Raw genomic sequence first — 16290 nt, forward strand, 5'->3', positions numbered from 1 at the left:
AATGCTACCACATATCAATAGTTTATATATTAAACAAAAAAACCCACAAGGCTTAGGCAACGAATTAAACAAACCAAGAAGTTCTACCCCTAACAAATTATACAACCTTTATAAACAACGTATCCAATACTCAGATGCTTAAGAAAAGTGCAAAACAAAGTTAGGTATATGGGTTATATAGGGTCCCAAACCCAGCCAAAAGTTAAGTAAGTTGGTGACAGGCATTATAAGTGTATCTGAACAGCATGTTCAATCCCTAAAAATGTTCTCATCAAGAAGAAATACCAAAACAGACCATTTTAAACCTTAGCTAAACAAGGATAGCATCAACAAAAGAAAACAGCAAGGCTGAAGTATTTAGTGGACATATAGAATACATCCCAGTAAATGATGTGAAATGTATGCTACAGTCAAAAGACAGTGGGCAACACCATTTTCACATCAGCGTAAGGCATACCACAATATTATTATTTAAAATCATATATACAGAACATTACATTTACACAGCATTCTACAAACACAGAAAAGCGGCAGGTATGACAGAAAGGAGAAATTTACAGTACTTATTTATTCTGATTTGCAAATCTTTTAATCATTCAATCAATTGGCTCCCCATCCTATATTTTGGCTGCAACACTTTAAATTTACATTCATATTAAAACATTTCATATAATTATACAGTTACATGGTGGGTTGATCTTATTTATGGAAGGATGAGCAATGACACACACTCCAAGCCCAGATAAATCTTCCTAAGCCTTCAGACGCTGTCCTCCCCAAATGCCTGAGTTAAATGAAGAGCCTTGCAAAGCATATGGAAAGTAAATCCACACAAGACTTGACTATTGCAAAAACAAAGAGTTTAATCAATGGGGATATCAAATAGAAGAAACTCTGATTAAAGAGTAAGAAATTATAAGACTTAACAAGAGAATGGACAGGGGAAAAAAGAGAAAAGTCAAATTTAACACTTGGGGTATGGCTACACTTGCACAGCGCTTTGAAGTTTCGAGTGTGGTCACAGCGCCAGTGCTCGGAGAGAGCTCTCTCAGCGTTGCACGTACTCCACATCCTCTACGGGTGTAGCTTGCAGCGCTGGGAGCCGCACTCCCAGCACTGCGGCACTGTTTACATCGAGGCTTTACAGCGCTGTATCTTGCTGCGCTCAGGGGGGTGTTTTTTCACACCCCTGAGCGTGAAAGCTGCAGCACTGTAAAGCGCCAGTGTAGCCATGGCCTGAAGTAGTGAGCCAGGGAGACAGAAAGGTGAGCAGTACATGTCATAAACTTCTGCAACTTTTCACACATATAATTTCTTCCTGTTGTGTTCTTTCAGATTTATTTTTCAAGTTAACTGTTTTAGGAAAATTATATTTATATTTTATTTCTCTTTATAGCTAGATTCTGAGGTGGTCAAAAATTCTCAAACTTAGTTAAGAAAGGAGCATTTTGGGCCATCAGAAATTGTTTTTTCACTAAAACAAAAATTTTGTCTTATATTTTTCAGTTTCTTTCCTCCCTTTTTCAGTGACCAAATGGAAAAAAATGGTGGGACTTGACAAAAAAAGAAGAAAGATCATTAAAAAAAGGAAGAAAAGAAAGAAAAGGGGAATAAAGCTCCAAAAAACAAAATAAAAACTTTTAAAACTAAACTTCATAGATACTTTTGCAAAAGTTTTAAATCAATTAAAAACTGTTTCTTTTTAAGAAGCATGGAAAGAAAAGGACTGAAATTCCCTATATGGCTAGGTGCAAGCAATTAATCCAAAGTGAGATCATAAGCCACGTGACACAAGATATTTGTCTAATTTGTCTAATGTCTAATTTTAGGCATTTCTTCGGATTGCTGGAAGATATGCTAATAAATGTAAGAGAGAAAATACAGATGAGGCAATATATTTTATTGAACTAGCTTCTGATGATGCAAAAGACCAGCTCTTGAGCTACAAGGTGCTCTTCTTCTGGTGTGGGAAAGATACTCTTTTAAAAATGATTATTTTTTTAAAGATTACCTTTCCCAGACCTAAAGAAGATATCCATATAGCTCAAAAGCATGTCTCTTTCACCATCAGAAGCTGGTCCAATAAAAGATATTATCTGACCCACCTGGTCACTCTCATATCCTGGACTAACACAGCTACAAAACAGCCAACAGCAACAGATGTAGTCAGGCATTGCCAATCACATAGCTGAAGCATTTCTTGTGTCCTGGTTATTCCATCATGAACAGGGAATAACTTATACCCAAGAAGTCTCTTTCTTGAGACAGCCGGATGCAAATACTTGGGCCCCAGGCGTGCTTCCCTTAAAATTAATGGTGGGTGCTGCTGTCAGGCGACGCTGGCCACGTGGCCCCCTCCAGCACTCTGCCCCGCTGTGTGTGGGTGCGCTTGGAGCAGTGCAAACCCAGACAGCAGAATATACTTCTCCAGCCCAGCAGCATGGAGCTCCTGCCCTGGGGCAACCAGTGGGATGAGTGGCCCTGGTTAGCTCCACTCTGGAGAATGCACCATATGTTGTCTTCCCGTGGTGCCCGTCACAGAAGATGCAATGAGGGCGAGGCTCTGCAGAGGAGCCCCCTGCCCCCCACATCCACAGGTGCAAGAACTAGCGGTGCTGGGGGTCCTACTGCACCCCCTGGCTCGATGTGGTTTCCATCATATATAGGATTTACAGTTTGGTTCAATGGCTCTCAGTGTAAGCAGAGTCAGGATGAGCTCTACCCTGACATCTGGTGGTGAATTATGGGAAGTGTGGAAAGAATTTCAGGAAGTGTGGAATCTCATGTATTTGCATGGGCACACCCAGCATAACCCAAGGCAGCCTGGGATGGTTATTTTGACAGCTCTGGGATCCCCAATTTCTTTGTTATTGGGGCAGGATAAATAAAGTGTTGCCACCCGATTATGTGAATGAGAAACTACCAGACTGCTTTATGACAGAGATGACTCAATATAAATTAAGTGACACTTGCTAGACAAGGGACATGGGTTCCAATTCCCAGTGAATGGAGAGAGATTGGTGTGTGTACACCTGGTGGTATGGGCCTGGAACACCAATTGCACATCCTCCTCTCTCCACTGTTAAAGAGTAGAGCTAATTTTGATTCCATTAGGAGTCCATCTAAAGACTGCTAAGCTGAATTCATGTTGAGCTAATGGTGCACCAGCACCAGGGCTCCCCTACTAAGAGCTAAAATCACTGAGTGCTGTGTTAGCTAGTGGGGGAGCCTGAAGACATATCGCTAAGTGGCTGGCAGAGCGCAGCAGTTTGCAGCATGTTGGAGCAGCCCATGGAACAGCGAGCAGAGTGGAGCGGTTTGCAGGGACGGCTGGAGTGACTCACAGGTTGGCTGAAGGAGCAGCACAGCTGGAGCTGCTCATGGTGAAGGCTACAGCAGAACTCCACGGAGAGGCGGAGCAGTTGGCCCTGGCCCATGTAAGTTGCCCCTTAACACCCTGTGTGGGCTTCCCCTCCCACCACCCAGGCTGGGGGGCAGTAAACTCTGCAGATAAACTTTTGAACTCTGGGGTGGCACTGATCAGCGACTTTTGGGTTGTTGGACTTTGGACTTATTGGACTTAAGACCCTAAGGGTGAAAGGACATTGCCAGACGTACTTGGAGGTGGGGGGGGGTTGGGGGGGGTTATGGTTTGTGTTATAATCCTGTTTGTGGTATTTCTCCAAGGTGATGCCACATTGTTTCCCTCCTTTATTAAAAGGATTTTGCTACACTCAGACTCCGTGCTTGCGAGTGTGGAAGTATTGCCTCCTGGAGGCGCCGGGGGGGGGGGTATGTAAGTGTTCCCAAGTCACTGGGTGGGGGCTCAAGCCAGTTATGCATTGAGTTATTAAAACGGAACCCCTGGATACTGAACCGGCCCTTGTTGCTGCCAACTCACAGGGGCAGAAGGGTTACATCAGCACCCCTGCCATGCCCTCCAATGGGCCCTCAGCTCCGAGCCCTATGCCAGGCAACAAACCAGAGCCCACAGCTAACGAGCCCCACAGCGTGCGCGGCCTCACTCCACCCCTGCACTCACCTGCGGGAGCGCAGCCAGGTTCTGCATCAACGGACTCAGCGCGGGGCCCCGCGTGCCCCGCTCCGCAGCCCTCCCTGTGCCAGCTGGTGCACCGAGTCCCTTCCCCAGCCCCGCTGCACTCCCGTGCACATTACATTCGGGAACGCCGTTTCCATGCCAACCAAAAACTACGGTCTCCACGTCCTAGTTTATTTCTCGCGAGAACTATAACCCCACTCTCTTTACTCCCTGCCGTCGCCTAAGAGTGGGCGGTACCATTCACAGGGAAGGCGGGGAGGAATCGCTGTCCGCAGCAGGCCCTGCCTTTATGCGCCTAGCTGAGGGAGGGTTCATTTGCCTCCCTTTGTAAGGGGCTGGTCGTGCCCCCTTTCCATATGGTTCAGCCCTGACGCCGCACGTTGTGTCATTGAAATTAAAGCTCTGGTCTGTAAATAAGCGGGTTCTGTGACGGAGCCTGGGAAGCTCGGGAGCAGCGTAAACACAGCGCCGTCAGTCTTGCCTTTCAGGCGGGCCAGAGCCACTGTCCGAAACTGTCAACTACCTGCTGAAGCGAACCCCCTTCTCGCTGGCTGGAAAACCTGCATTGAAACTCAGGAGACTCTTGTCTGTTGTCCAGACTGGGAGCATGGACAAGAATAAGTGAAATGTAAACTCCCTTTTCAAAAACAAATTAACTTTTACCGCTTCAAATATTAGTAAACTAGGTCATGAAATAATTTTAAACCAGTTTGTTAAAAATTCTTGATGAAAAACTAAAGAAATTATTTATAGAGACCCTTTTCATCCACTAGATGGTGCAGCAAGCTGCCCTTTTTGGAAGGGCGGAGCGAAAACATTGTATCTAAATTGCATGGGGCCTCAGGAATCGCTCGCTGTAATAGGGTTTCTGGATGGGTTAAACTCTTACCAGCTTACATAGGATTGAATGTGAGTGACCCTTATTTCAGAGTAACACCTGCTAAGGCAGGTGTGAGGGGTTAAAGTTAGTATTCCAATATTCCAAACTATAATCTGACCTTGAGCAGTTTAACTCGATAGCTTTAGACTTTCTACACCTCCCATCCTTCATAGCTTTTTAATTGGTTCACTTCTTGACAAGTAGTTGCTGCATCCCTCAGTAAGAGTTTCCAACTGTGGCTCTTCTACCTGTCACAAGTTTCTCCAGAGATACAGATGTGTGCCTATTGGATACACATATATACTCCGTGATAGGGTCTCAGTCTTATTCGCTGGTGTTTGCCCTCATTTTTGTAAGGTCTATATCCTGTCACATCACAACACATACTTCCAGATGATGAATGATTCTTTCAAAATATTTTTGAATGAGTGATATTGATTATGAAGGGTGCTGGACATTTAGACCTGAAGACTGAAATCCTCTCTGTTTAGGATAATCAGCCCAGCAATATTTTAGTACCTCCCAAGAATTCAAAGAAATAATCTCCCTTTCTGTGTTTATTCATAGAGCAAGTACTGAACTAGCAGCAGCAGGACATCTTTCCCCACACTAATAGATATATCAGCCCTGACCTGTTAGTGGAAGAGTCATCATAACCATCCCACTCTCTGCTCAGCTTAGTAACAAGGGTGCCAATCATGATGGCAGGGGGGGTTGATTATGTGGACACCTACTCATTTGGAACTAGACTAAAACCACTGAACAGTCAAATGATTATTACCTGTGGTCATAACTGTTACTTGGGATGGACCTGAACACCCTATAGAGGCAAAAAGCTTTATCTTATTACTATTCCTTCTACCATCCAGTGCTGTCTCAACACTTGGCCCAATTACTCATTGCCCTATGGCCCTTTGTAGCAGCTGAGCTGGTGCCAAGGAGCCATGACAGTAGTGCAGGGGCAAGGGGGTTTGTATGCCACCTATTCAGGAATAACAAGCTTAGGGAACATTCCAGGGCAGCGTGGAGACAGACAGGGAGGCATGTTCATAGGAGCCATTACAATAGGGGCACAAGGTTGCACTGGCCTCCACAAATCCCTGAATGGAGGAGGTGCAAGCCACCTCAGAACCAGTACAAGGATTTTTCTAGCCCAATATGTCTAACATATAATGCTAATTTGTAGAAAGGTGAAATCCCATAGAATCCACCATCATATGACAGTCAACAACTTCAACAGCTTTCTTCATAAGTGTCTAGTTTTTTTAGAACAAAAGCTAGGTTGAGATTATAGGAGCTGTGTGACACATTCAACTTGAATCAACCTTGCTTCAGGCTTGTGCTACATTCTTGAGCCAGAAGCAATTCATTAGACCTTGTGTGCCAATGAACTGTCTATTGACTCCACTTGGGAACTCTTTAAATCTCTATTGGGACATCTGCAAGCACTCCAAGGCTGCTTTTCATGGTGTATCTCATGTTCAAGACATAGGGACAGGGCACTTGCTGGAGGCAATGTCCAACTGCTGCCTCTTAACTAGTTTCAGAGAGAGCACACAGCACAGGCAAGGCACATTGCCCCTAAGTGCAGGACGCCACCCACGACAGTTGGAAAAAACATACTGCATCTTCACACTATGCTGTTCTCAAAGGCTCACAACATTAATGTAGGTTAAAGAAAGGACTCAGAACAAAACCCCAAAGATAGAAGTGGCTGATTTTTTTCTAAGAGAGAACTTCATATTTCAGTGAGATCAAGTTACCTCTCTCTCAGTGTTTTAGAAACAAATGCTTTTATGGCCTCCCCCTGGATCACCGATGAGTTAGTCTAAATCATTAATTTCTCATTTGCCGGGGCAGGGAATGTGTACCTTGCCACAAGTGTAAATGATAACCATTTTTTCAGGCCAAACACAGGTACTATTGTCAAATGAAGGATAAGTCTGGTCTAAGTGTCAGCTTTCATATTTCAGCTAGTTTGGACAAAGACCTATTTTTAAAAGAAGTTGACTTTAATGTAAGAAAAGCATACTTGTTTTATTCCTCTGAGAACTAAAAAATGTCTGCATGGACTTTGTTTCAGCTTTGAAAAATAATTCATCTTTGGGCAGAACATAGAACATTTGAGACCAAAAATGAAATATTTAAGCAATAGCTGAGCACATGAAAAGGAGAGGTTACAATACAAAGCATATTTCAGATTTAACTATAAACACTTGCAACTAGCACCTGTTATAACCTATGTATGTGTCTCTACATGTATTAGAAGTTACATTATAATACAGATTATAACACGCAGGAACAAGAAGTCACCTTGTGCCTTTCTTCCCACAAATAGTGTAGATGTTTCATATATATTCCTAATTGTTGTTTCTCTCTCACTGTCAGAAATTCCCATATTACAAACTGACTGCCATCTCACAAAAGCTGCTGAAATAGCAGGAGACAGCAAGCTAACATAACCCCCCTATGAGAGTAGGCCAGGGCCAGTACCCCTGACAACATTTATTATTGCTGCTTGTCCCTACAGAATGAGGCAGGGATTGCCACACGGCTGTCAGAGCTAACAGTTAATTGTCTTAACACTGCTGTCTCAAATCAGAGCAGATTTTATGACCTACAAGCATTACTTATCCTTTGGGAATTTCATAAAGGAAGAGAAGTAGGTTTGCAGAGGTAGCCCTCAGGCCTGTGGTGTGGAGGGTTGTCAGTTTGTAAGACACCCACACACAGTTCAAGAAGAAGGTGATTTATTAAGAGTCAACACAAAAGTTGTACAATATATACACATGTAAATCCTGCCTAGAGGATGTGACCCTATCTTTGGAAAGACTACTCCGCTTCAGCAGCCCCATCCCTCGGACTCCCAGTACCAACATAGCAGAATGTTCTCTGAATATGGCCTCTATCATTAGCTCTATATTTCCACAGCACATCCCTTCAAAATCGGAAACAAGTCACCTGGAAGTTTTAATAGACTATGAAACCATTTACTCTTTTGGCTGTTATACTGTAGAAGCATGGTGTCATGTTGTAGTTAAAGGACTGTGACATTGGGGATATGACTCTAGACTGAATTAACCTCTCTCTAGACCTCACTTTCCCTATCCATAAAATGAGGATAACACTTCCCTGACTTACATGGGTGTCAAGAAGCTTAACTGAGTGGTTTTCAAGCAGAAGTACATGTACCCCTGGGGTAATCAACTAATCTAGATATTTGCCTCATTTTACATCAGGCTACATAAAAAGCACTAGTGAAGTCAGTACAAACTAAAATTTCCTACAATTACTTTTTTTTTTACCTCTCCATCATATCAGTGTTTCTCAAGCTGGGGGTGGCGACTTCCCAGGAAGGCCATGGGGTGGATTTAGTGGGGTTGCAAGTGCATGGCCAGCATCAGGGGGTGGTAAGCAGGGACCCTGCAAAGCTACAATACATGCTGAAGCCTACGCCTCCCCTTTTTCTTCCTTTTTTACATCAAACACACTTCTCAATGCCCAGCACTAAACTAAGGCCAGCACTGGCAGCAGCCAAAGCTTGCAAATAGCTCCTGTTGTAACCTACTGTGTGTCTCTACATGTATTAGAAGTTACATTATAATATGGATTATAACATGCAGGAAGGACAAAGCACCTGTGTATAACAAAAAAAAAATCCCACCTTGTGCCTTTCTCCCCACAAATACTGGCATTATCGAGGATCCCAGACCAGTCATAGCTCTGAGAATGCCCATCACTTCTGTTCATCACGATGAGCACCGTTCCTCGTCATTCTGTTTCACATGTGTTTGTTAAAGTTGTCCAACTATTTGGGGGGGTACATTAGATATTCATCTGCTCAGATATTTCCTAAGGGAACAGTAAGATTATTATCTATCTATACAACAAACTAATGAGAGTATCTTGATATGAGAGCATGATGAACGCAGAGGGACTGATTCTGAAATAGGTGTGAATGAGGCAGTGTATAATGGGATAGAATAGGGCCAAAAATTCTCATCACACTCACATTTTTTTGTATATCTATCTGAGATGCATCTAAATTGCCTAAGCACCATACACACAGCACTCTGGCAGTAGTGCTGGATAAACCTCATATAGTTCAAATTTAAAAATAATCCAGATAAATATCCAAAATGTGGCTGCTTCTCTGAAACCAATCTGGATTATATAACCCTCATTCCTACAAAATTAGGCTTGAAAGCTCTTTAAAACAGGATTTTCTGATGATTCTTCTCCATCTAGTTCCTCACTTTCAAGGTTCTGTACATCACAGTTCCTCCAGCCATCCCTCTCACTGTGCACAGTGTTCCATTCCTTCCTGATGTCCTTATTTGTACCCTTCTCTCTCTGGTGTTAACAACTTCTTCTGTGCCTGGAACTGCCTCTCTTTCCTTGGGTATCTAATTGTCAGAAGAGCTCAGCACCTGCAGCTCCCATTGAAGCTGGAGATTGTAATTGCTCAGTAGTCTCTGAGGGCCACATCCTCAAAAGAATAGCAGTGGAAGTTAGGAACCTAAATAACTTGGTGGGTACCTAAGGGATTCCACCATCCCGTTTCTTTTTTTAATTCAAATCTCTACTCACAATACTTATCCTATACAGTCATTCACCATTAAACTATTGGGGGGGGTGGGTCGGGGGGAAACCTGCATTATTTGACATTTGTATCATCAACTTCTGTATAATATGCTAAATCAGTATTATCTGTCAGATTTAAATAATAAACTCCTTAGTGGCAAGGACTGTGTGATTCAGTAATGGCTTGTAATGCACGGAAACAGCAATGACCCCACAAGCACTTTCTTTTGAGAGTATCTAGTCCTTCCTTATTATCCCTATGGCTGGGTTCCCCTCATATAGGAATCATTTTTCCAGCATGCCTTTCTGGGAAATATGCCCTTTAAAGAGGGCACAGCCAAGCAGCTATAGATCTGAAGTGGCCATTTTGCAAATGGACTCTGCTTGTTGTATCTCCCTCTCTTTCTACCAGTAGGGTCTATGGCAGTGGTTCTCAACCTTTTTTCTTCGTGGACAACTTGAAAATTGCTGAGAGTCTCAGCAGCCTACTTAATGATCTTTCCAATGTTGTTTGTACCATTAGCTAACTATTGTAAAATGCTTTGGATAAAAGTGCTATATAAAAAAAAACTTCAACATTTTTTTATTCTACAAATAAAAGCACACAACTCATATTTTAATATCAGTAGTCTTACCTCTCTAATGTGATGGATGTGCCCTCTCTCCCCCGCCGCAGCAGCCCCCGAGCTGAGGCTGGGAATGAGAGGGTTCTCTGCCCCGCCAAACCAACCACAGAGGTGCGTCTTGCAAGGAAGGCCCTCTCTCCCCAGCAGCCTTAGTCCTGGGGCTGGGGAAAGTTGCCTCTTTCTCTGGCCACCGCAGCCCTGGACATCCCAAATTCTTCCCACCTACCCTCTATTTCCCCCAAGGTCACCACCTCACCTTACATGTACATCTTCTCCATGGTCCAGGAACCTAATTACTGGAGCCATGCCTGCACAGCTCCACTAATTAGGTGGGTGGCCCTTCATTCTCTCATGTGTGGCCACCCAGGTGTGCACCTTAGATGGAACTATCCACGGACAACCTGAATGGAGTTCACGGACCACAGTTTGAGAACCTTTGGTCTATTGTGTTTTACTCTTCTTCCTGCTGAGGAGACAGCATATGCTCAGTCTCTTTTTTCATGTATGTACAGTGCTGAGTTCACCTCTAGCACTCAATAAATAATACATTTATTAAGCTCTGATCATTTTAGAGGACAATATGATAAATTCTTGTCCAGTATTGCTAACTCACGTGTTCAAAATCCTGAGTTCCCTCCCACCCCCCAAATCATCCGCTTTTTAAAGCATTTTAAATTTTGGGGGTTTTCCTTTGCCCTCTGGTTTCTGAGCCCTTCAAGTACACTCATGGCATATTTTCAAGTTTTCCTCTACAACCATGAGGGCCAGAAACATAGGGTTTTTTTAAATTCTGAGAAATTTAAATTTTTTAAAGTCTGAGATTCTTACACTTTAACAGGAGCTGGGGATTCAAACCAAAACACCAAATATTATGAAACTGACAGTAAAATCATAAGATTTGGCAGCACGGCTGTCCTGACTTATACCCCATGCAACTCCTCTGAGCGTGGTTATGTTGCATGGGCTGTAAATCAGGGAACAACTGGATTCACTCTAAAGAAAATGACAGCACTTTTGTAAATGGTCATGAAATCTCCTTCATGTTAGTAACACAGCAGATGGTGTTTATGGTTTAAACAACACTATAAATATAAAAGCTAAAACAGATGCAGTTTTCATTTTGCCTTTCTGAGAATGGGTAAATTTTGTTCCATAAAAAACACCAGAAACACTGTATCCTGAAAGGGGGAGGCAGAAATTTAATTAGAGAAAACTTGTGTGTAGAGAGGACACAGAAGGCACGAACACTCGAAGATGTACTCTTCATGTGAAATGATAGGTTAGATCATGATTAGGGCACATTCATACAAGCCCCCTTGATACATTCATAATACAGTTTCCATGGCAACAGAATTCATTTACCTTTCTTTTCCTAAACCAATCAAGAAGCAGCACAAATTAGGGGAAATGCCATGGAAAACTTGCTCCCATTAATATCACTTTAATTTGCACTCCTCCACTGAACCCAGTTTTAGTTCATGTCAGATTTTGTTTCAGCAAAACTGAAACACTAATTTCATCTGCTTTGTGTCCAAAGGCTGGCTAATGGGTGGGTAAAAGTGATCAGGGAGCAGGAGGCTCTGCAACTGTTCAGGCCACAGTGGCACCGGAACAGGGGGGTCAAGGAGCCATGGCTCTCTCACTTTTGAAAGAGGACAGGCCTGGCCCATCCATTTTTCACCACAGGCCCGGCCTCCTGCCCCTGCAGGGGGTTGAGGTGCAGGAGGGGGTGCGGGCTCTGGGCTGAGGGTGCTGGCTCTGGGCTGGGGCTGGAGCTGAGGATTAGGAGTGCAGGAGGGGGCTCCAGGCTGGGGGTGGTGCTGAGGGACTTGGAGTGCAGGAGGGGACTGCAGGTCGAGTTAGGGGTTTGGGGTGCAGGAGGGGGTGAGGGCTCTGGGGTGGGGCCAGGGATGAGGGGTTTGGGGTGAAGAAGGGTGCTCTGGGTTTGGGAGGGCTCAGGGCTGGGGCAGAAGGTTGGGGCTCGGGAGGGGGTGAGGGCTCTGTCTTGGGATGCAGGGTCTGGGGTGGGGCTGAGGATGAGGGGTTTGGGTGCAGGAGGGGGCTCTGGGCTTGGGGGTGCTCAGGGCTGGGGCAGGAGGTTGGGGTGTGGGCTTGCCTTGGGCGGCTCCTGGGTAGCGATGCAGCAGGGGGGGCCAAAGCAGACTGCCTGCCTGTCCTGGCACCGCACTGCATGCTCACCAGAAGTAGCCAGCAGGTCCTGCTCCTAGGTAGGGAGGGCAGGAGGCTGCACACACCACTCTTGCCCACAGGCACTGCCTCCCCCAGCTCCCATTGGCCGGTTCCCAGCTAATGGCAGTGCAGTGCTCGGGGTGGGGACAGTGCGTGGAACCCCCCTCGCTTAGGACCCAGACCTGCTGACCATTTCTGGGACACAGGGTGGAGCCAGGATAGGTAGGGAATAGCCTGCTTTAGCGATGCAGCACCGCCGAGCAGACCTTTAATGGCCCAGTTAGCATTGCTGACCAGAGCTGCCAGGGCCCCTTTTCGACTGGGTCACCCTACTCCGCATGATACCGCCACCCCAAGCGCCAGCTCTGCAGCTCCCATTGATTGGGAACTGTGGCCAATGGGAGCTGCAGGGGCGGTGCCTGTGGACGGGGCAGTGTGCAGAGTCATCTAGCCACGCCTTTGCATAGCAGCGAGAGCGGGACAAGCTACTGCTTCTGGGAGCTGCTTGAGGTAAGTGCTGCCCAGAGCCTGAACCCCTGAGTCCCTCCCACATCCCAACCCCCTGCCCCAGCCCTGATCTCCCTCCCACCCTCCAAACCCCTCAATCCCAGCCTGGAGCACCCTCCTGCACCCCAAATCCCTCATCCCAAGCCCCATACCAGAGCCCTCCTTGCATCCCTTCTTGCATCCCAACCCACTGCCTTAGCCTGGAGCTCCTTTCTACATCCTGAACTCCTCATTTCTGGCCCCATCTCGGAGCCCGCACCCCCAGCCAGAGCCCTCACCCCCTGCCATACCTCAAACCTCTGAGACAGCTTGATGAAAATGAGCAAGTAAGTGAGGGTGGGGAAAGCAAGCAATAGAGGGAGGGGGGATGGAGTGAGAGGGAAGCCACAGAGATGGGGCGGGACAGGGGAGGGGCCTCAAAGGCAGAGCAGAACAAGAGTGTTTGGTTTTGTGCAAGTAGAAAGTTGGCAACCCTGCTCAGGCCAGGCCAGAAGTTGGAGCCAGGTAGGGGTAAGCGCTGCATGGGCAGTTCTGAGTAGCCGCAGACCCTCCACCTGCCCAGGGCACGGGGCTCAGGAGGTGGGGACTGCGTTCAGGCACCCACACTCCAGGCAAGTGGAGGGATTCGGGCTTCCCAGCCTGGCTCTGGCTTCCCGCTTAGCTGGGGGGCAGGGTCTTGGCGTAAGAGGAGAGGCATGGGGGAACACCTTAGCATTCTGCCTCTCTGCTTTTGTTCTCCTATCTGTAAGACAGATACAATACCTGCTGGCACCTACCTCAGAGCAGTGTCTGGGAGAAGAGCAAATCAGTGTTTGGAAAGCCTCTAAGTGCTAAGCACTGAGTATGCACATGAGGAGTTCAAGGAGCAAAGAAATGTTATTACATTCCACATTTTGGTGTTGCTGAGTAAAGTAACGAGAAAAATCAATTTTGCAGAACTCCACTGACCTTGACTGGTGTAGCAGCTTTAAAATTGACAGGAAATGAAGATCTTTCTTGGCAGCACCCCCTACTGTTCCTCTCTCTCTCTCTCTGGCCTCCAGGGAACAGGAGGGAGGCTGCAGCTTTTCTCAGTTCAAGTAGTAGAGCTTGTGTGCTCAGAATTGTATAGAACAGGGTTCAAGTTACGGGGGATTATTTAATTTTGTTCAGGTGTCAACGTTTTATTGCATATTAGCACCCAGGTTTTTGGTTTTTAGGTTTTTTTCTGTATGAAGAAAATTGATGTGTCCTTGAATTATAAGTTATTAAAGATTACTATGACTAGTCCCAAAGCAGCAGTTTAATAGGTACAGATACCACTATTACTTCTTTATAACACCTATTTTAATAACTCCTAATTTTACATAGAAAAAAGTATTTTTCAAATGAAATAAAATGTGAATACTTTCCAGGTATACTCTTTTTGTTTTGAAAGTCTGAAAGCAGTCAGCTGAACCATTAAGTTATGGCTCCTTACAAATGAGTTTTATTGAAATCACACAGTGTCTTACCTTTTCATGAGTGCTCTTTAGCTTTAAAAAAATAAAAGCTTGATTGTAACACTTTAAACCATACATACCTAAAGATATGCCATTAAAGCCTAGTAGAGAGAAAGAGGCTATTTTAAAAAGCCTTTCATAATCCATTTGGCAAAGTCTATATGCTCTTTTGCAAGCTTTGTAAGAGCCATGCCCTGGAAGGAAAAGAGACAGGAGCTGTGAGAAGCTTCTTCATGACACCGCAAGTTCTTCAGGACGGAGCAAGACAGGGAGCTGGGCATCCTACAGAATTCTAAAGCTCTGCGCAGCAGGTGAAGCAAGAGGAAGACAGGAAACAAGAGTGCAGATGCATTTATTCTAGATGCTATGTAAACTGTGAATATTTGAATACATTGTCAGCTTTCCCTCAACCTTTCATTTCCATTACTTTCTGTTGCTTAGTTGTTTTGTCTTTAAACTGCAGAGTTGCTTGAAATACATACGCTTCAACTTTAAATGTTAAGCTAGCAACTTAAAAAGTAACAACATTTTTTGTCTGATGTTTTAGGGCTCGGTGTGATAGCCCCAAACATCACAAGATTAATGAAACTGGGAGTTCAAATCTAGTGATGTATTCCAGAAACAAAACAAGGATACAACAATCCCTTGGAAACTGATTATTAAAGTACGTGCAAGCAGACCTCTAGTATAGATAAGAGAAAAGGATTATAAAAGGGGACAAATATCAGAGTAGAGCAAACCTGACAGTTTTTTATCTGCAAATTATACATACAGATATACATGTGTATAAATATATATTAAAAAGCAAGTGCATACATTAAATTACTACAACTTCAGAACAACCAAATGTTCTAATCTACTAAAAGGCTCCTGGCTTTCTATGCAAGTGTATCCTGCTAGGCAATCAAAATCCATTGTTGCCAGAGGAGCCAACCAATGCAGCACTACAATGCTGAATAATTGCTTTGTTTTAAACCCATATGTTATTTAAATATTACATTATTTTCAGGGGGTACTTGGGTACAGGAAATTGACATTGTTTTCTAATCTGTACTTTTCCTTGTAAAAGATTTATTCTTCCATACATTATGAGTTATGAGTGATTTTTCTGTATTCTTTCTTCTGTGGGGTTATAATGTTATTCTTAAAGGGATCAGATTATCTTTCAGGCTCGTTGCCTCCCCAAATTACCTCAGTCTTTTCTTTGTTCTTTTTTCATCATTCAATTTCCTTTACTTTCCCCAATGGTCAGTATGGGGATAGGTGTTTGGGTCCCCCCTCCCATTTGATTTGATGATCAGGAGAAGGTAGAACTCCTGATAGTTAGCTCTTTCCTCATAGCCAGTTACCAGAGAGCATATTGCACAGCTGGAAGTCAGAAACCAACAAACAGCCTGTAATAGGTATACAAACCCCACACAGGATGACACAAGGTTAATGAGCTATTGTAGACTCAGATGGCCCTACCCTGCTATACTTGCGAAAGATGTCAGACTTGGAGGGAAGAGCTTAAAAGGAATAGGAAGTCATTTTTCCGCGGGGAATCAAAGAAATCTGCAGGGGACATGAATTCTGCATGCGCACAGTGGCGCAGAATTCCCCAGGAGTAATCTGAGTGCTGGAGTATTAAGCAAGATGCTCATCCTGAGCTGAATCATACAAACTGGTGTGTATACTGACCCTTTGGGGACAGCAGACCTGGTATTCTGTGAGTGTTTAGTGGGTAAGGGGCTGGACACTACAGCCCAGAGGAGAGTGCTTGGGTGGCTAACAGGCTGGTGGTGTCAGGGAGCTGACACCTGGGTAAGTATAAGCAAGCCTCTCTCATGCTGGAGGCAGGGGCATAACAAGGTGACTCACAGTCCTGGGTACCCCAAGAACTATCACAGGTATGTGTTTGTGTTTGTTCACAACCCTAGAAGAGGTGCACTATCTGCAGCTCTGCTGGAGATCTGAGACTCT

General features: G+C 44.7%; 1 protein-coding gene across 1 annotated transcript in view; it reads right to left on the reverse strand.

Annotated features, from left to right (window-relative positions):
- The window catches only part of FSIP1 (fibrous sheath interacting protein 1), a 176854-nt gene extending 172677 nt beyond the window's left edge, over positions 1-4177 (reverse strand). The window contains exon 1 of the mRNA XM_030559426.1: positions 4043-4177. Within this exon, the coding sequence (XP_030415286.1) occupies positions 4043-4069 (27 nt within the window). The 5' untranslated portion in view covers positions 4070-4177. The remainder of the gene's footprint in view (positions 1-4042) is intronic.
- Between the last annotated feature and the right edge of the window lie 12113 nt (positions 4178-16290).

The sequence above is a fragment of the Gopherus evgoodei genome, chromosome 4 (assembly GCF_007399415.2).
Source record: "Gopherus evgoodei ecotype Sinaloan lineage chromosome 4, rGopEvg1_v1.p, whole genome shotgun sequence".
NCBI lineage: Eukaryota > Metazoa > Chordata > Testudines > Testudinidae > Gopherus > Gopherus evgoodei.